At 44.6% G+C, this 20,202-nt stretch overlaps 2 protein-coding genes across 2 annotated transcripts; one reads left to right on the plus strand and one right to left on the minus strand.

Moving 5' to 3' along the window:
* The first annotated feature begins 12,346 nt into the window (after positions 1 to 12,346).
* Positions 12,347 to 14,945, plus strand: gal (galanin/GMAP prepropeptide). The gene is made up of 6 exons (XM_047034465.1): positions 12,347 to 12,456; positions 12,561 to 12,641; positions 12,825 to 12,879; positions 14,406 to 14,492; positions 14,659 to 14,730; positions 14,832 to 14,945. The coding sequence occupies exons 2-6, from the start codon at positions 12,561 to 12,563 to the stop codon at positions 14,885 to 14,887; spliced, it is 351 nt and encodes a 116-aa protein (XP_046890421.1). The 5' UTR covers positions 12,347 to 12,456; the 3' UTR covers positions 14,888 to 14,945.
* Positions 14,946 to 15,041: 96 nt separating this feature from the next.
* zgc:110339 (uncharacterized protein LOC550490 homolog) lies at positions 15,042 to 19,507 on the minus strand. Its single transcript, XM_047034464.1, has 6 exons — positions 19,143 to 19,507; positions 18,977 to 19,028; positions 18,225 to 18,412; positions 17,752 to 17,907; positions 17,272 to 17,382; positions 15,042 to 15,450 (listed from the first exon to the last, which is right to left on the minus strand). Exons 1-6 carry the CDS (start codon positions 19,287 to 19,289, stop codon positions 15,337 to 15,339), a joined length of 768 nt encoding a protein of 255 aa, XP_046890420.1. The 5' UTR covers positions 19,290 to 19,507; the 3' UTR covers positions 15,042 to 15,336.
* Between the last annotated feature and the right edge of the window lie 695 nt (positions 19,508 to 20,202).

Consider the following 20,202-nt stretch of genomic DNA (forward strand, 5'->3'; position numbering starts at 1 on the left):
AACCCACACGTATGTGCGCCTTCGTACATTTGCCCCCTGGTGTGTCAGAAGCATGGTGAGAGAGAGAGGGGACCTGGGGCCTCATGAATAAACGTTTCGTACGCACAAAAAGCTTGCGTACGCTGGTTTTCACGCACACTTTGTCATGTATAATGATTTACTTGACGTGAGAATGTGCGGACCGTTCGCAAAGTCTTGTCTGGCTCTGTAAAAGGGCGAATTCTAACTGAAAAGTTCCGAAACTCACCAAAGATTACAAAATAACGTTTCCACTACTTCGTTTATGACGTTGACTATTCAAAAAACTTAAAAATAAAAGTTTGATGTGGATGATCACATCAAAATGCCAAAACCCAAAACGGGAAATGCTATATAGCCTTCTGTGTAATCTGCCACCACTTAATAACTTCTGTTAAACTTGAGGGTGTCAAACGAACAACAAAATCATTCAGGAAATGCATGTCACGCTAACCCTATAGCTGCTATGCTGTTACGATGCGCCACCACTCGTTTCTTAATTTAAAGTTTTACATTTCTTTTTAATTTCTGCTATGGTCGGGTTCTCCGAACCCACAGCATTTATGGCCCTATAATAATAATAATGATTTTATTTGTAATGCACTTTACATTGAGCGAAATCTCAAAGTTCTACAGGTTAAAAACAAGAAAGGGCGCAGATAGTGACAGTTTTCCACTCCGCCGACTTTCTTTTGTCGCTAATACCTGATGACAGGTCGCCAAACAGGACACATTTTCTCGCCTCCACCTCTGTTGTCAGAACCTCAATCTGACAGTCTGTGATTTAATTTTTTTGCGTGTTTAGCCATTTTACCGTATTTCTTCGAATAAACGCTGCAGCGTTTATGAAATAACATTCATTTTTTGTGCGGCGTTTATTCGAGGGCGGCGTTTATTAGAAAAAAAATTCACAGACTGTGAGGTAGGAGAGGAGAGTTAGCTGTATATGAGGGGGGCAGATGTGACGTAGAAGAGGAGAGTTAGCTGTATGAGGGGGGTGGATCAACGGGGGTTCGAGTTCAGTAAAGAAACAGCCCTGGGGTAATAACTGTTCTTTAGTCTGCTGGTCCTGAATGGTGCATGGTGAGAGAGAGGACCTGGTGTGTCAGAAGCATGGTGAGAGAGAGAGGACCTGTTGTGTCAGAAGCATGGTGAGAGAGAGAGGACCTGGTGTGTCAGAAGCATGGTGAGAGAGAGAGGACCTGGTGTGTCAGAAGCATGGTGAGAGAGAGAGGACCTGGTGTGTCAGAAGCATGGTGAGAGAGAGAGGACCTGGGGCATCAGTAGCATGGTGAGAGAGAGAGGACCTGTTGTGTCAGAAGCATGGTGAGAGAGAGAGGACCTGGTGTGTCAGAAGCATGGTGAGAGAGCGAGGACCTGGTGTGTCAGAAGCATGGTGAGAGAGAGAGGACCTGGTGTGTCAGAAGCATGGTGAGAGAGAGAGGACCTGGTGTGTCAGAAGCATGGTGAGAGAGAGAGGACCTGGTGTGTCAGAAGCATGGTGAGAGAGAGAGGACCTGGGGCATCAGTAACATGGTGAGAGAGAGAGGACCTGTTGTGTCAGAAGCATGGTGAGAGAGAGAGGACCTGGTGTGTCAGAAGCATGGTGAGAGAGCGAGGACCTGGTGTGTCAGAAGCATGGTGAGAGAGAGAGGACCTGGTGTGTCAGAAGCATGGTGAGAGAGAGAGGACCTGGGGCATCAGTAGCATGGTGAGAGAGAGCGGACCTGTTGTGTCAGAAGCATGGTGAGAGAGAGAGGACCTGGTGTGTCAGAAGCATGGTGAGAGAGAGGGCCTGGTGTGTCAGAAGCATGGTGAGAGAGAGAGGACCTGGTGTGTGGTCCTGCTGTTGAGTGTGGGGGCAAGGTAGGAGGTCTAGACCTGTGGGTCCTCACAGCTTCCGTACACCACTTCCTCCTCCATGCTGCCATCATACACCTCCTCCTCCATGCTGCCATCATACACCACCTCCTCCTCCATGCTGCCATCATACACCACCTCCTCCTCCATGCTGCCATCATACACCACCTCCTCCTCCATGCTGCCATCATACACCACCTCCTCCTCCATGCTGCCATCATACACCACCTCCTCCATGCTGCCATCATACACCACCTCCTCCACGCTGCCATCATACACCACCTCCTCCTCCATGCTGCCATCATACACCACCTCCTCCATGCTGCCATCGTGAAACTACAGTTACCAGATCAGAAGATGTGCAAAGGTGTTGACACAAAGAGACACATTACTCCCTGTCCAAATAACCCATAATTGCTGTATTAAGCTGTAATGTGTTGAAATGGCTTATAATGTGCTCCATTTTAAGGTGACCAAAATTACAAGCGATTAAGTGTAATTTGCACATATTAGCATTGACTGTGTTCCGTTATCACTTATAATGCACAGCACGGAGATAATCCTGAGATATCGTTAAACTACCTACCAATGACTATCCGTGCTACAGTTTAAATTTCTGTTGCTCAAGAAAACAACCGGATGCATAGTACAAAACAACATTCATGGTTCATGAGAACACATACGTGACACCCTACTGTTCTGTCCTAAAGTACAGATGACACGCCCCACTGTTTCTGTCCCTCTCCCCAGGGCCAAGTGCCCGTCCCGGGGCCGAGTGCCCGGGTTAAGTACCTTGACACCACGTTACTTTAACCATGCCGGATACGATGAGGTGGATCCCCTGCGGAGCCTCCTTCTCCTGGGTGATGGTGTACAGCAGCTTGGCCACCCTCTGCTCCTTCTCCTGGGTGATGGTGTACAGCAGCTTGGCCACCCTCTGCTCCTTCTCCTGGGTGATGGTGTACAGCAGCTTGGCCACCCTCTGGAACAACAAGACACTCAACACCTCATCTGAGTGGAACCAGGAGCAAAACTGTATCAATCATCCGTAAAAATATACAAAAAGGGAAAACTATGCAACGTTTTTCTCAGCTTTATGAACAATAAACTTCAAGGCAACAAACAAAACTTCACTGAATGTGAAATTAAGATTTAAATTTGCGAAATATGAGCATCTTGTTTGCTGTGGGTGGATTGGCTTATGTCCTGTCTGCCGGTTCCCGCTAAAATGACCCCTATTCACACGTTTTCTTTTTGGATGAATAGACTAAAGCTAGATAATTGGCATAATTTGTAGATAAACCTATATAATGTACTCCCATTGTAGATCAAGTAAAACTGTCATTTGTTCCGCATGCACTTTCTCTCTGCCTCTCGGTCCCTCTGTGTGGCTGTATCATATCTCTAAACATGGCGTACGCCTGGGTTCTAAAGTGCACTGAAGGTACACAGATTAGCACGCCACGTGATTTTACATGAATCAGAAACTGTGAAGAAACACCCATACACGTTTCTACACAGTACACACGCCTAACCCACACGCATGTGCGCCTTCATACATTTGGCCCCTGGTGTGTCAGAAGCATGGTGAGAAGTGGTTTGTTCAAACAGCCCTCCATTAAAGGGGTCATTGACTCGGTTTTTGGGGTATTTCACACTGTTCCTTAAGGTCTCCGAATAGGGTATGTACATTGGTTGGGCTGAAAGTGGCCCTGGTACTATTCTATGAGCCCTGATGCATCCTGTGAAATAGCCCCAGAATGAAACAAGGTTTTCTCCCTTTTATGGTATGCTCATATAGATGAGCTGCACGCTGATTGGTTGGTTTACAACGAGTGAAGCTGCGGAGGAAAGACGCAACACAGCCAACAACACTGAAACATCGAAGGTGGAAACTTGAAATAAAAACTTACAAATAAATCTATTGTGTCTACACAACACTGTTTTCAACATATTGACTAGATATCTTTTGAAATGATAACGTTAGTTGTTTCCTCTTTCGACTGTTGTCGAAGCAAACGGGATCGACTTGGGTAGGTAACGTTAGCACTACAGCTTAGCAAACAAACTATCGTGATTCAACTCAGCTTCAGTTAGCACCAGTGACGTGCAGTCAGGGTAGGCAAGGTAGGCACTGCCTACTCTGCCAAAATTCAAACGTAAAAATGTTTATTAAATAATTTTATTTAATAAACTTGTATTTGTATTTTTACTGATTATTCTTGTGATTTGCATATGCAATATGTATGCAATTCCAATTGTTTAGACGTTACGATGACAAATGTAGCAGTTACGCATAATCAAATACAAAATAATTGTAGAATAAGCAGTGCTTTTACTGTCCATTCATTGCGGACAAGCGAAAAACTAATGTTGCACATGCGCACTACGATCCTGTATTCTTTAACATGTACGTCGAAAGGCACAACTCTTCTGTGCCTTTGCACGTGAATATGTTATGCCAGTAATAATTTACGTCAACAAATGTGTAATTGAGGGTCGAACTGCAAAGGGATCTTTTTATAGACAAACATCACAGCCCGTCAAGTGTTTGTTTCCTTAAGAAGACTCTGAAAAGTGTCAGCATTCCCTGTAGAGCCTGGAAGACACAATATATATACTTATTGAGTGACTTGTTGCTCTTGTTGATTGTTCTTCTAATCTACAGGTACAGTCCTGCACTTTTTTGTGGTTCATGTTGTTTTAATTTGTAACTTGTATAACTGCATGCTCTTATGGGTCTTCCCTTTGGCACTTGTTTAGTCTTTTCACAATGTATGCTTCATGTTTTGGCTGCTTGCAATGTTTGGGACTACCTCGTTGTTATGATCGGTGACCTATGCTCTTTTGTAAAGCTCTCTCTTGGAAGTCGCTTTTGATAAAAGCGTCAGCTAAATGCATAAATGTAATGTAATATATATATAAGAGCCTGCACATATGGACATCCCAAATATCCGTAGTATTTACCGATATCCTTCGGGGGGAGTCGAACTCTACCCTCCAATACCCACTTACTATATGCCAAAAAAACATTTAATGGATTTTAATATTTTTCATTCAAACCCAATGGGTCCATGTCCTCTCAGCTTTCTGCCTTAGAGTTCTGGTCCAATCCCTATGGCTTTCCAGTCCTTCAATCCTCATATTAAAAACCCCATGTATTGTGAAATGTCTATATAAAACCGTATCCTTATTCCCTCTCCTGACTTGATATCTATGCTGTTTAAAACGAATCTCCATGGAGTTTTTAGTTTCCCCCTATGTACAGTTTTTGCCACCTTAAACACCTGACAGCATAGACCGTGTGGTTGGTCTTAAAGTCTATTTTGTCCTTTATAGGTACCCCTGTCCCCGAATATCTATTCCCTACATAGACATCCTGGTTAAAATGATTGTTTTCTTCAAGGGATACAGCAGGTTTTTAATTTAAGTTTGAGTGTACCAATCTATCGTTGAGGTTTTTATTTCTCCTGTACACAGAGATAAGCTTAAAAGGCCTAAGTCCCCCTGGGCCTGTTGGAAGTGAAACCTCAACTGACCACCCAAACGTCCCAAAGGTTGTGAGTATGTTGTCACCACAGGTATCACGCCTTTATTATCCTTCTCCACCACATATTTACCATTTGTTTCGAAGATTTGTCTCACCTCCTGCTTTATTTCCCTCGGGAATCTCCGAGAATACCCCCGAGGCCTGAGAGCTTTAAACAGGATCAACGTCACCTCCTCAACATCGCACAGGTAAGTACAAATTCTACGAAATCTTATTAGCTGTGACTTAACTAATCTTTTATGTGTGTTTTGGATAACTTTATTTGTGGAGCAAAGCATGCCTGTCTGTTACTTTAAAGAAAACCTTTGTGGTTAAAGACCTTTTTGCCCCAAAACCGGGTATAAAGAAAACCTGTATCTAAAAACTCGAATTTTTCCTTCTGGACATAATGTGTGATCATGATTGCTGGGTGATGTGAGTTCAAAGTCTCCAAGAATTGTGCAAATTCCTCCATGTTACCCTCCTAGATACCGAAGATGTCATCAAGGTACTTGAAGTACAGCGAAGGTAGATGTTGACACTTTAGAAAGGATGATTCCTCCCAGCCACACATATAGAGATTAGCGTAGGCCGGGGCAAATCTTTTGCCCATTGCTGTACCATGGATTTGAAAATAGTATTTGTTTTTGAACTCAAAATCATTTCGATTGATTCTAAAAGATGCTCGTCAGGCTGTCCCATGACAGCTCTAACTGGAGGCCCAAAGTCGTGTCAATATACAGGTAGGGTTGGGAAGTCAGCACTGTCCAAGCTCAGTGGGGCTTGAGAAGATGTTATTTTCTCCTGGGGACGTCAGCATTGTCCGCAATGTATTCACTGATGTTATAGTAAACTTGCATTTGTACCTTAGCTTACCCCAGCCCACCGCTACCTGAAGGGCCTCTTCATCCAGCCCGGGTAAACCCCCCGGGATGGCGCCTAACACCTCATCATAGTGACACCTCAGAATCTCCAGATCTCCCATCTAACCACTTTTGGGTGTCGGTTTTCACCTTTTCGGTGGTATTAAGTGCGGGTGAAGAAGGTTTTATGAAAGCTGCCAGTTTATTGACCTGTCTTTGCATTCACATATGGCAAGAAACTGTTAAAATGGAGTGATCCAGGATCTCAGAATGATGTAATGCTTGGAGTAATTTAAAATACTTTTTGGTAAGTGGGATGTTCAGGTGGTCTGTCTCATCTAGCCCCCAGACAGGGTTAGGGTTAGACAGGAGCGTGTGAATGGCGTCTCTCTCGTTCAGCACAGCTTGTGTGGTTAGGGTCACATGACCTGTCTGGTCTCACTGAGATCACAGCTCGTATGGTTAGGGTTAGAGAGATCACAGCTCGTATGGTTAGGGTTAGAGAGATCACGGCTCGTATGGTTAGGGTTAGAGAGATCACAGCTCGTATGGTTAGGGTTAGAGAGATCACGGCTCGTATGGTTAGGGTTAGAGAGATCACAGCTCGTATGGTTAGGGTTAGAGAGATCGCGGCTCGTATGGTTAGGGTTAGAGAGATCACGGCTCGTATGGTTAGGGTTAGAGAGATCACAGCTCGTATGGTTAGGGTTAGAGAGATCACAGCTCGTATGGTTAGGGTTAGAGAGATCACAGCTCGTATGGTTAGGGTTAGAGAGATCACGGCTCGTATGGTTAGGATTAGAGAGATCACAGCTCATATGGCCTGTCTGAGATGGCAATCTCTGGATAGTCTCTCTGTAGCATTCCTGAGGAGAGAGGAGAGGACAGCATGTCCACAGAGGACCACAGAGCTCCTCCCTCCTCCTGTCCCAGTAGTGAAGCCCATCTGTGGACTGGCCTCACATTGCTTCTCCTCATCAACAGGAAGTGATGAGATTTGCATACTATGCTGTGTGTTTCCCCACAGCAGGGTCCCAAAGGGGATGGAAGGTGTGTGTGCGTGTGGGTGTGGGTGCGCAGGGGGGATGGAAGGTGTGTGTGTGTGTGTGGGGGGGGGTCTTATTATAGCACTGTGTCCCACTGTGTCCTTGTATTGCTACCCAGAACACATTAGGTTCCTAACCCTAACTATCAGGACAGCTCTTTACAGCTCCTCAGAGGAGTTGCCTGCCTAGCGGATGTCCTTTTCTAAGGCTTTTATGGGCTACAATGGACTGGTAGTTACAGCTCCTTCCCTCTAGATTTACTGTCAGACACAATCATCATCTCGGCAGCTGTGTCTCTGTTGCCTTTGATGGCTGAAGAGACCATTGTGCATGGAGATGCAGTCATAGCCTTGATCATCCTGCTGCAAATCCCTCACAGCGTAGGCCTATGACCTGGAACAACAGCTGGAGTTAGGTAAGGGTTCACAGTGGGATGATTGGCATGGACAATATTTCATGTTCATATTATCATGAACTACCTCATGTATTGTAGAAAAGCCAGTGGATTCAATCTTTGGAGAATTTGGCAATGAAAATGCACAGTTTTATCATATTGTATTGATATAATCTAATATCACACGATTCTTTTGCATATCATGCAAAAGGTAACATGTCTGTTGTTATCATACACACATTTCAAAGTTCAGCCTTATGGGGTTAAGTTGGACGTGACATGGTAACTAAATAGTGCTGGATACAAACTGCATGATTTGAGACCAGATCTATTTAGACTGTAGACATAGGCTGACTGTGTATGTGACTGGGAAACATAAGAAAACAGCAGGTCCTGTAATATTGTATGTATAGTAGCCCAACCCTAACCCTTTTGTATCTATAGTAGCTAACTAACCCTAGAAATCTGATCTTCTATAAGGATGTACTGTATGGTTGTGGAAACTGTACACGCTGAAAGTCTATCTTACCTAGCTCCCCAGTCTGTCTGTCTCCTAGCCTTACCTAGCTCCCTGTCTGTCTCCTAGCCTTACCTAGCTGCCTCCCTGTCTGTCTGTCTCCTAGCCTCACCTAGCTGCCTGTCTGTCTGTCCCCTAGTCTTACCTAGCTCCCTGTCTGTCTGTCTGTTTCCTAGCCTTACCTAGCTCCCTCCCTGTCTGTCTCCTAGCCTCACCTAGCTGCCTGTCTGTCTGTCCCCTAGCCTTACTTAGCTCCCTGTCTGTCTGTCTCTTAGACTTACCTAGCTCCCTGTCTGTCTGTCTGTCTCCTAGTCTTACCTAGCTCCCAGTCTGTCTGTCTGTCTGTCTGTCTGTATCCTTGTGGTATCTAGCTCCCTGGTTGCATTCTGTGTGTTGGTCTCTAGAATCTCTTTCAGTTTCTGCAACACAACAGGCTGTGTGCTGATTTCAACTCTCCCATTAATAACCAAAGTTTAGCTTGTATGCATAATACATACACACATAATACATACACACATAATACACATACTCATAGTACACACACTCATCCTAACACAGAGACTTGGTCCACCTAGGAGATGCTAATGTCATCTGAGATGTGGTCTATGATCCTGCCGACAGCCTCTTCTCCTACCACGTAGCCCTTGCCAATGTCGTAACCAAAGCTCAGCTGCTTGTGGTTCTGGAGGTTGGTGAGAGCGATCATCTTGGGGATCAGAACCTGGAACAGAGGCAGCGTGAAGGACAGTTAGGGTTAGGGTTAGCCCTAACCCTAACCCTAACCTAACCCTCTCTTCTCACCACCCAGCCCTCTCTTCTGACCACCCAGCCCTCTCTTCTCACCACCCAGCCCTCTCTTCTGACCACCCAGCCCTCTCTTCTCACCACCCAGCCCTCTCTTCTGACCACCCAGCCCTCTCTTCTGACCACCCAGCCCTCTCTTCTGACCACCCAGCCCTCTCTTCTGACCACCTAGCCCTCTCTTCTGACCACCCAGCCCTCTCTTCTGACCACCCAGCCCTCTCTTCTGACCACCCAGCCCTCTCTTCTCACCACCCAGCCCTCTCTTCTCACCACCCAGCCCTCTCTTCTCACCACCCAGCCCTTTATCAGTTATCCAGGCTTCTGCCCCCCCAACATCCTGCATTATCATTCTCTATCTATGTCTCATGCATTCATTCCTTCCTTCAATAAAACGCCTAAATGGATTTCAGTTATTGGCATCGGCTTTAAACTAGTCGATGCCAATGCACACTAGGTGCTGTTCTATATCTGCCACCAAGAGGGAATTGATCTTACCTGGACCGCTCCCACACTCACAGGCCCTGTGGGACACCTGACCCTGAACCCAGCTGAGATGGAAACATCTAAGAGGTGCTTAAACCAAGTACATAATGAGCAGCAATTACTGGGGTTATTCTTTTGTAAAGGGTCCCCAACACGCCTGTCAATCAAAACTCAATATGCTTCATTCCACACATCAACATTGCCAGGATGGAGACTGAGTTCTCTATTTCATGTGTTGCCTTTATGAACATGAAGTTGCATCATTGTTATAGCAGTGTGTATATCTCTGTGCAATGCTGTGTAAACACTGGCTGGTGGAAAAACACTTTATATGGTTCATCAACTGGTCCATTTACTGCTGACAGATTTAACCCCATGTGACCTCTAACCTGGATCTATGTTGCTGGATCAATTTCCTGCCAAGCCAAATGACATTGTGTCCTTGGGCAAGGCACTTCACCCTACTTGCCTCGGGGGAATGTCCCTGTACTTACTGTAAGTCGCTCTGGATAAGAGCGTCTGCTAAATGACTAAATGTAAATGTAAAAATGTAAAACCTCCAGACAGGAAGTGAAAAGCAGAGACTTCTTTCCCTTTGTGATCAGTAACGTTCTCCACAGTGTTTCTGAGGGTCCTGGCAGCCTGGCGGTGGAGCATCCCAGAGCCGTACTGCTTCCAGTTAATCATCAGCATCCCAGAGCCGTACTGCTTCCAGTTAATCATCTGCAGGGGGGAACCAGAGTGTGAGCACCTTGCCGTAACAGCGTACCAGGACAGAGCACTATATCTTAAATAATTTTGTAGACATAACAATGGATGTTGCCACTAAATGTTGGTGTTAACTTAACTTTTTTCTACAACTTCCCTTTCTAGCCCAGCAGAGGCTGATTTACCAAGGGAACCTTTAAAAGGTGTATACTTTACAGTTGAATATTAGCTGATATTTAACTACATACATTTAACAGATACAAATGCTGCCAATGCTCGCTAGGTACACAGCTGCCGATGCTAGCTAGCTAACGTCAACACAAAAATAATATATATATAAAATGATGAATCTAGACAAGCGACTTTTGTGCATGGACAAGTGAAACGTTAATGTATTTGTCCAAAGGACAAGAGCCTCAAAAAGTTTATGTGGAGACCTGGTCTCAGTTCAATACTAATGGGAGTGAAGAAAACCAGAGAAAGGCTAAGGAGTCTAACTTACAAACCTAATGTCATTACAGAACACATTTCAGACAAACAGAACTTTCAACCCCCTACCAAATTGTTTTATGAATGATTTCTCGACTGGACCTGCGTACTAAACATTCCAAAATGCAGTAATTATCATTTCTAAATGATGTCACGAGTCAATATAATATGGTGTGCTGTCTTTAAGGCTTTGATTCGCATGGTCCTGTAAATAAATCTAAATACTATGAATATTATCTATCCATTCTTAAGTATTCCTGTAAAAAAGAATAACATATACAACTAGAGACGGTACAATTTCTGGGGAAATTGTAGGGTGTGCTTGCTTGCGCCGATTTGCAGGTGGGTCCGTTTTCCCTTCTAGTGATATTTTCAAGCATTTAGCCTACTCATATTAAATAATTCATTAAGAACACCCTTTGAAACAAGGAACCCCCTTTGAAACAAGCTACTGTAACAACGTTGTCACTAGCAGTATTTCAGATGGAATTGCGATTCAAATAGTACCGTCTGCTAACTGAAAATAAGCCCCCCAAAACGTAAATAAGTTCAATATTAATTTTAGGGGGACATGGCTAATTCAAAAGCAGTTTGCTAGAGGCAAGCTAGCTGCCGTTGCTATCCACACTTCACTGATTGTTTGAAAGCGCCGGAAATGAGAATGTTTCTTTTGTAAGGGATAATGTATAGAACGCCAACTTTTGGAGCCTGTAGCTTACAACGTAGGCTTAATGCACTCCCCCTCAACATGTCAGGATGTAGGCTGGTTATCATGCACTTTCCTGACACATAATGCAGACCGACCTGCTGCTGGTCTTGCCAGTACTGGACCTGCGACATTGGAGGGCTTCCCACACAGCCGATGAAGAAAGTGGCAGAAATGGCGGGTCCCCAATTACAGAACCAGAAATTGGAGGGTGACGGACACCTATGGAGGAACAAGGCGGACTTTGGAGAAGAGCCACTGTTACGGTGTTTGGGTTCCATTTTCCTTAGTGATGGTTGCAGTCATATACTGTTACTGAAAAGCTCCTGCACCGTGGTTCACTGACATCTCCCTCTGAGTAACTTCCCTTGCCCGGAAACCAAATCTCAACGTTATACTTTTAGTTAGTTTTAGTTTGTTCCACTTATAAAGCATTGAATTTCTTGGCTGATATTGTGGTTGGCGTCATTTATATTTTCCATCCTTTTTTTATTTTCTCACTTAAAATAGTTTATAGGTCCCCCTCACCACATAAACACTTTTTATACGTAGCCTTTATTATTATTTTTATTATGCCTATGGGTTTTCTTTTCTGATTCGTTTTAGAGAGTTGATGTGGTACTTTTTCTTTTCTATTTGGCTATATATTCAGAGCTTCAACACACGTTTGCACAGGTAGGCTATACATTGTTCTTAAAATTTGATTACGCCATGATTAAACGACTATTACTGTTGTTGTCCAATACACTGTCTCTGATGGCAAGAAGAGAACATGAGGATATTATTGTAATTTTCTTAGCATCGTGACATGCACTCTTACGAGAAGGAGGTGGTCGATTGACGTCAACATTTTAGCAGGTACGCCTTTCCTTTTAAGATTTTTTTCTTCGTGGTGGATTATAAAAAGCCAACTAAAATCTCTGTCAAACAGAACCACCACGTAAACTCCGCAAAGTATAATTCTATGACGTAGCACATTTACAAATCTTTCAGAATCTAAACTTTTTTATATAAACAATAAGAAAACTTCAATTCAAAGGTAAGCAGCTATTAAGTTGATTTATTTTCTTGTATATTTCGTTTTAGAATTATATGACTTAGCATATTTGTTTTGTAGGAAATTGACGGTTTTATGATCCTTAGATGCAGAAGTGTAAGGGGCTATTGTGCGCGGCGCTCATCTTTTGCGCCGCTCTATCAGAGACTATTGGATTAGTCATTGCGGTAAGTAGGCTACGTTCATTTGCTTACTTCTCTGGAAAAGAATGCATGTAATTAAAAATTTACTGGAAACATTATATTCCAAAAGGAAATTCAGATCAAGTTTAATGGGAAAATGTACATAAGACAATTGATCGATGTGCATGTGTTTACACTCCTCGTCTCATAACACCTGTTTAACATAAGGCTAAAGAGAAGCGAGGCTGGACTCTTAACAGCGCTGGCTACCTCCTCGGTCCCCGTGAGTACTGAAAACGGAAAGTTATGGAACTCTCTTATCAACAGAAATCTATTTTAGAGCTTACAACTGTTGCATTATCTCACATTTCCATAATTTTAATCCTTTCATACTGTAGTCACTATTGCCTGTGCATCAGGGATAGCTTTCACAATAATAGCAGATAATATGGATAACTTGATAGTTAATTCCTCATGTGTGTATTTGTGAGCCCCATAAAGTCTCCAGTAAATTTGAACACTATAAATCTGAAGCAGTAATTTTCTTTCCACAAAGGTTGTCTCTGATCCACTTCTCTGTCTGGAAACATTTTATTGAAACTTCACCTGTTTGAAGCTGGATTTATTTATTTATTCGTAGTTAATGTATTTTATTAAATAGTCTGATCACACAGTTAAGTAGAGGGATTTTTATTTGGGTGGAATAAGTTGCCTTTCACTGTATGATAGCTACAAACCCTGAACTCCATTTCTGTGTATTTGCCTTCCAACTGTCGCTGTTGCAATATAACCAGACGATCAATCACAGATGTTCATGCTCAGGGTATAAAGCATCCTGTTAGAATGACAGGTGCGTGTTTGATAAAAGTTCAGGTCAAATGCCCTCCCCATCCCTGTGTTTCAGGTCGTATTGATCACCTAATACAGATAAAGGATTCTCCCAGTGCGAGGGGCAGGGAGGAGCAGCTGGGTCAATGTAAGATGGCTCCTGCAGGACGGTGAAGTCGGCAAAGGGAATTGCTTCGTCTGCTTTGCTCATTTTACTTTATGGTTTGCAGAGTAAAAAAAAAAACAACAAAAAAAAAGGAACACATCCAATGACCAGTTAGTGAAATTGTTGTTCAGAAATGTTAAGGCAATTCTGGATTTGCCTGGAAAGGACACTAGTCATAATGAATACGTTTTAGGGTTAATTACATGCATGCATAGGTAATGTCATAAGAATAAGCTGTTTATCTCAGAGACAACAGGTGTTAACCTTATCTACTACATCTGCCTGGAAAAATTATGTTTCAAATGTTATTGGTGGGAAATAACATGCTTTTGTTTTTTGCAATTAATAACCCCATCAAGATTTACATTTATCATACAAGGATCTCTGAGATGGACAGCCCTTGTCGATTAAGTAGTCAGCTCTCTTTCACTCCACTTGTTTGTTATTTGTTTATTCCGATGTGTTTCCTAGGCATGCCAAGAGACTCCTTATCATTTTTGTTCAGACTTTGGGCTTTGTGTGTTTTTTAGTCCTTATGAATGTGCATGTGCCTTTGCTTCATGCATCTCATCTGTGATTAATTCTACAGCAATTCCGCGACTCAAGCCCTGCAGGTTGCTTTTAAGACTCATGACAATTGAAACTAAACGAAACTTACTCAAAACCAAAAAAAAGCACTCACTGAAATGAAGGGCCGTCATGTGAGCTTTAGTCAGAGCTGCAGTGGATGTGCCTGTGATGCACATGCAGTAGGATGCCTGCTGAGACATGTAGAGGTTAAGCTGTGGTAACCTGGACTTTGTTTTGTTGTCCAGATGGCATAGACAGCCACAGGACCCTTAGTGACCGCCATGGCCTGGCAGGGAAGAGAGACATGCCTGTAGATGAGGACTTCAAAACAGGTAAGTAAGCTCTCTTATAACATCCCTCGCTGCTTACTGATGTGTGTTTAACCTTCAGTTGTTAATGACACAGAGTACAGATATGATTCTGCTCTGCCCGACAACATCAATCAGTCTTGTCAGATGTACTCTTTTGGAAGTCCCAGAATGCTTATTGCTTCTGCAGGTGCCTTAAGACTAGCAGACGAGGATGTAATACACACCATCATTGACTTCTTATCATACCTGAAACTTAAAGGTGAGTTCCCCACAAATAATTGTTATACAAATGGTTGCATTTTATGAATGCAAGTCCTTAACCATGAAATACATTTGAATAACAGCTATTGTACTCGACAGAACTCGGTGCCCTGGACACCCTGCCTTCCTCTCTTGCCTCAGAGGAGATGCCGTAGCTTGGTGTGACTCCACCCCTCAAATCTCTTCTGCAGTTCTCTCCCCCTCCCTCCCTCCTCAGCCCAGTGCCACACCCCCACCTTTATCTCTCTAATGTGTACCGACGAAAGACTGATCAATATGTGGGAGATAGGAATAGATAAAACTTTTGAATGGCATTGGAATCTTCTTGTGTGGTTTATTCTTCCTACAGTGATACAGAATTGCAAACTCAGCTCTATTCTTCACTTTAAAAACACTTATGTAAAAAAATTATATGAAAAAGATCTAATGAATAGCACCTGCTTGCAACAACTAACACATACACTACTACAATGCATATACATACATTTTGGGTCATAGTGCACTGCTTGTTGTTCATCACAGGTTGACATCGCAGCTTCAGAGCAACAGATGAAAAACAGCATCTATAGGAGTAAAGTTGTGATGTGACGATCCTTCAGAAGGGTCACCACGGCAGGGTCTTTCCAGAGTGGTCCTTAAAGCCTCCATGATCCTGCTCGGTCAAGCTAGCCACCACAGCCAGCAGCGAGGGGATGCTCTCCTCAACAGAGAGATCCGCCTATAAATATATATATATACATAGGAACATTGGTAAATAGACAGATTGGCAAGTATGTAGGTAGGTAGATATATGAATATATAGATAAAATACCCATTCTAACAAAGGAGCTGATCACACAGCTCAGTTTTACAGCCCAATCACTAAGTGTTACAGGGTTTCTGACTGAAGTCACAGGTTGTAGATGGCTCCCTGTGGGGACCCACCCAAAGGCCCCCCATGTCCATACAGACCCACCCAAAGGCCCCCCATGTCCATACAGACCCACCCAAAGGCCCCCCATGTCCATACAGACCCACCCAAAGGCCCACCATGTCCATACAGACCCACCCAAAGGCCCCCCATGTCCATACAGACCCACCCAAAGGCCCCCCATGTCCATACAGACCCACCCAAAGGCCCCCGATGTCCATAGAGACCCACCCAAAGGCCCCCCATGTCCATACAGACCCACCTGAGCCCCCTCCCCCATGTCCATACAGACCCACCCAAAGGGCCCCCATGTCCATACAGACCCACCCAAAGGCCCCCCATGTCCATACAGACCCACCTGAGGCCCCCCCATGTCCATACAGACCCACCCAAAGGCCCCCCATGTCCATACAGACCCACCCAAAGGCCCCCATGTCCATACAGACCCACCCAAAGGCCCCCCATGTCCATACAGACCCTCCCAAAGGCCCCCCATGTCCATACAGACCCACCTGAGCCCCCCCCCATGTCCATACAGACCCACCTGAGGCCCCCCCATGTCCATACAGACCCACCTGAGGCCCCCCCATGTCCATACAGACCCACCTGAGCCCCCCCCATGTCCATACAGACCCACCTGAGGCCCCCCCATGTCCATACAGACCCACCTGAGGCCCCCGATGTCCATAGAGACCCACCCAAAGGCCCCCCATGTCCATACAGACCCACCTGAGCCCCCTCCCCCATGTCCATACAGACCCACCCAAAGGGCCCCCATGTCCATACAGACCAACCCAAAGGCCCCCCATGTCCATACAGACCCACCTGAGGCCCCCCCATGTCCATACAGACCCACCCAAAGGCCCCCCATGTCCATACAGACCCACCCAAAGGCCCCCATGTCCATACAGACCCACCCAAAGGCCCCCCATGTCCATACAGACCCTCCCAAAGGCCCCCCATGTCCATACAGACCCACCTGAGCCCCCCCCATGTCCATACAGACCCACCTGAGGCCCCCCCATGTCCATACAGACCCACCTGAGGCCCCCCCATGTCCATACAGACCCACCTGAGCCCCCCCCATGTCCATACAGACCCACCTGAGGCCCCCCCATGTCCATACAGACCCACCTGAGGCCCCCCCATGTCCATACAGACCCACCTGAGCCCCCCCCATGTCCATACAGACCCACCTGAGGCCCCCCCATGTCCATACAGACCCACCTGAGGCCCCCCCATGTCCATACAGACCCACCTGAGCCCCCCCATGTCCGTGCGGACCCACCTGAAGCCCCCCCATGTCTATACAGACCCACCTGAGGCCCCCCCATGTCCATACAGACCCACCTGAGGCCCCCCCATGTCCATACAGACCCACCTGAGGCCCCCCCATGTCCATACAGACCCACCTGAGGCCCCCCCAAGTCCATACAGACCCACCTGAGGCCCCCCCATGTCCATACAGACCAACCTGAGGCCCCCCCATGTCCATACAGACCCACCTGAGGCCCCCCCATGTCCATACAGACCCACCTGAGGCCCCCCCATGTCCATACAGACCCACCTGAGGCCCCCCCATGTCCATACAGACCCACCTGAGGCCCCCCCATGTCCATACAGACCCACCTGAGGCCCCCCCATGTCCGTGCGGACCCAGCCAGGGTGCAGCGCCACACACAGGATCCCCTCTGATTCCAGGTCAGTAGCCAGGCACCTTGTCACCATGTTCAAAGCAGCCTGGCCAACAGCAATGATTTACTTTAGATTCATTGAAGAATATAGTTTTAGACATGTTGTCTGATGATAGTAATAACAGCACTGTCCTACAATCAGAATTGTGTAAGTGATTAGTAGTTAAGATACTATTGTTCCACTGTGTCTGGTAAAAAATACAAACCATTCCTTGGCGCAAACCATGAAAAAGTCTTTGAATTCTGCAATTCTGGTGATTATCTGCAGTACATACCATATGCAGTATTTATACATAGTTTTAAATCAAATTGTGTGGCAAATAAAATGGACTCCAAATGAGAACTATGTCAAATATAATAAACACAAATATAATAACAAGTGTTGACATGTTGGAGCGTCCTACGGATCTGTAACCTTGGAGGTCCTGTAGGCATAGCTCTTGAAGGCAGCCGCAGAGCCCCAGTTACAGCTGATGGAGCCCAGGATGGATGACATGTTGATGACGGCAGCTCTGTGGATCCCCAGCCCCGTCTCCCTGGCAGCAGCTGTGTGGAGGAGCGGCAGGAACGCCTGTGAGAAACAAGCGGAAACACAAACAATAATGTAAACAACGCAATCTGTGTATGTTTGATTGTCAACAGATTCATTGGGGATTGATTTTGAATAGAATGCTGTCTAAAATTATATTGTTAATACAAACGTTTTGAGGCATTCTTTTTTAAACACTAAATAACAAAAATAATGTCTTCTGAGCTTTCAAATGTCACTAATGTAATCAATGATATAATATGTAGGCTGGTATACACATACACCTATCCTATTTATATGTTCTACACTACAGAATCCAATGATTTTCTCTTCTCTAGACCAGACACAACATAACATACCTTGGTGACAAACAAAGGAGCAATAGTGTTGCTCTCAAATGTCCTCATCATGGCCTCAGGTGTGACAGTGTTCAAATCAGTGGAGATGTTGATTGCTGCGTTATTGATGAGACAGTTTAGCCCATCTTCTCCCACTATGGACTTCACTTCCTGTAGTGCCGCGTCTATACTGTGCTGACTGGCCACGTCTTAAACAGAGTGACAACATTTACATTACATTTACGCATTTAGCAGACGCTTTTATCCAAAGCGACTTCCAAAGGACAGCTTTGCAAAAGTGCATAGGTCACTGATCATAACTGATCATAACAACGACATAGCCCCAAACATATAGCGGGTAACCAAAACATAAAGCATACAATGTGAAAACTAAATAAGTCCCAATGGGAATAACCATAAGAGCATGTAGTTAAACTTAAACAACACCAAACAAGAGATACCAATCAGAACTCAACTGAACAAAAAGTTAACAAATAAACTTTCAGCCATCGTCCACTTCAGTTTTTTATTTTTATGGAAGCACGTTGTTTGGTCTACTGCGACATTCAACGTTGTGGCGCCATCTTCTGTGATTAGCATTGTGGCAAAAATATGTAAGTGATATTGTATTATAATATATTAATAAGTGTTGGATTGATTATGTAAACTCATCTAAAATATAGCCGACGTGTTGTATGGATTATATCAAATCGTCTAACTGAAGCCTAAATAAGAAATGTGGCCTCTAATCTGATCAGCTGAAGGCTACTCACCGAGTGTCACAACGTAAACCCCAGGGAATGACTTAGAAAGGTCTTGTAGGTCCTAAAATATGAACACGTAATTTGGATAAGATAGCAACACGTTTGAGTCACGTAGTTTGTAGGCTCATATTATTACGTTTTAGGGTAGGCTATGGGCTAACATACATGGTCTTACCTTTGAAGCAACTGGATTACGAGCAGTCGCAATAATTGTTTTTGGTCGTTGGTTGCTATTCGCTAACTCTTTTGCTATCGCCAGACCGAGACCTCTGCCAGCTCCGGTGATCAAGACGGAATGACATTTGCTGAAATGAAAACTCATGATTTAATCTAGGCTACTCTGGCTATATGCGATCTATATGTAGTTAGCGACACGTTATATGTTCCTTTTTTAACTTCCTAACCAAACATGCGTTTAAGTGTCTATATAGTCACGTTTGTCTACCCTGCAAGAGGCGTGGCAGAGTCAGGAGCAAATGAGAATATTGCTGCTACTTCACCCTGCAGGGTTCGAATTACGGGGGGCCTGACCCCCCTAATTAAGACTTGGACCCGATCGATGGGGTCGATACATTTGTATATCGTTCATACCTGTAATCGTAAATATTACTTTACGCCCTGTAGAAGAAGTTGACCCCCTCCCGATTGTCATTGTATGATTCGCACTCTGTGCTGTAACCTCCATCTGGGCTTTAGGATGGGTGTTGCAAGAGTTCCGTACGACAAGGCTCTTTCGCCACTCAATGGGCTCGAACGCACGACCTCCAACTTGCCAAGTGTGACCACTATCAACTACGCCAAAGAAAAGCTAGCTCTTCTGTGACGCGGGTGGCCTATTAAATACCCGAGGAGCGAGTTTCACGGTGCAATCAGAGCTGTAGTTCTCTTAAATCACTGTTGTAGTTCGTATAATGTCATGGCAAATGTGCAGACAAAATACAACTTTTACACACATTAAGCAAAAATCCGATACGCATTCTAGATCTGACAGTATCTTATCTACAGCACACAATAGGTTATCTTTTTCCACACTTTTTTTAGGCCGAGTGAAAGACTAAATGCCACCCGCACTCTATGGAATGGGTCTTGTGCCGGCTGGAATACAGAGATGGCCATGTTCTATTTGCGCTCATTTTTATTATTAATGTATTGTAATAATTTCTACAAGCTAGCTAGCACGTTAGAAATTTTTCCAGTAACATTGAAAATAGTTGTATGCATAGGCTAGCTGGATT

This window comes from Hypomesus transpacificus, chromosome 14 (assembly GCF_021917145.1).
Source record: "Hypomesus transpacificus isolate Combined female chromosome 14, fHypTra1, whole genome shotgun sequence".
NCBI classification, from domain to species: Eukaryota; Metazoa; Chordata; class Actinopteri; order Osmeriformes; family Osmeridae; genus Hypomesus; species Hypomesus transpacificus.

Bases quoted from the DNA above. Each gene is read 5' to 3' on its own strand.
- zgc:110339 (XM_047034464.1), bottom strand. From the start codon at position 19,289: ATGAGTTTTCATTTCAGCAAATGTCATTCCGTCTTGATCACCGGAGCT. The intron at 17,908-18,224 runs GTATGTTATGTT...TGTTTCTCACAG, and splicing joins CTCCTTTGTTTGTCACCAAG to GCGTTCCTGCCGCTCCTCCA. The intron at 17,383-17,751 runs GTTACAGATCCG...GCTGTTGGCCAG, and splicing joins ATGCCTACAGGACCTCCAAG to GCTGCTTTGAACATGGTGAC.
- gal (XM_047034465.1), top strand. From the start codon at position 12,561: ATGCAGAAGTGTAAGGGGCTATTGTGCGCGGCGCTCATCTTTTGCGCC. The intron at 12,642-12,824 runs GTAAGTAGGCTA...GTTTAACATAAG, and splicing joins CTATTGGATTAGTCATTGCG to GCTAAAGAGAAGCGAGGCTG. The intron at 12,880-14,405 runs GTGAGTACTGAA...TTTGTTGTCCAG, and splicing joins TGGCTACCTCCTCGGTCCCC to ATGGCATAGACAGCCACAGG.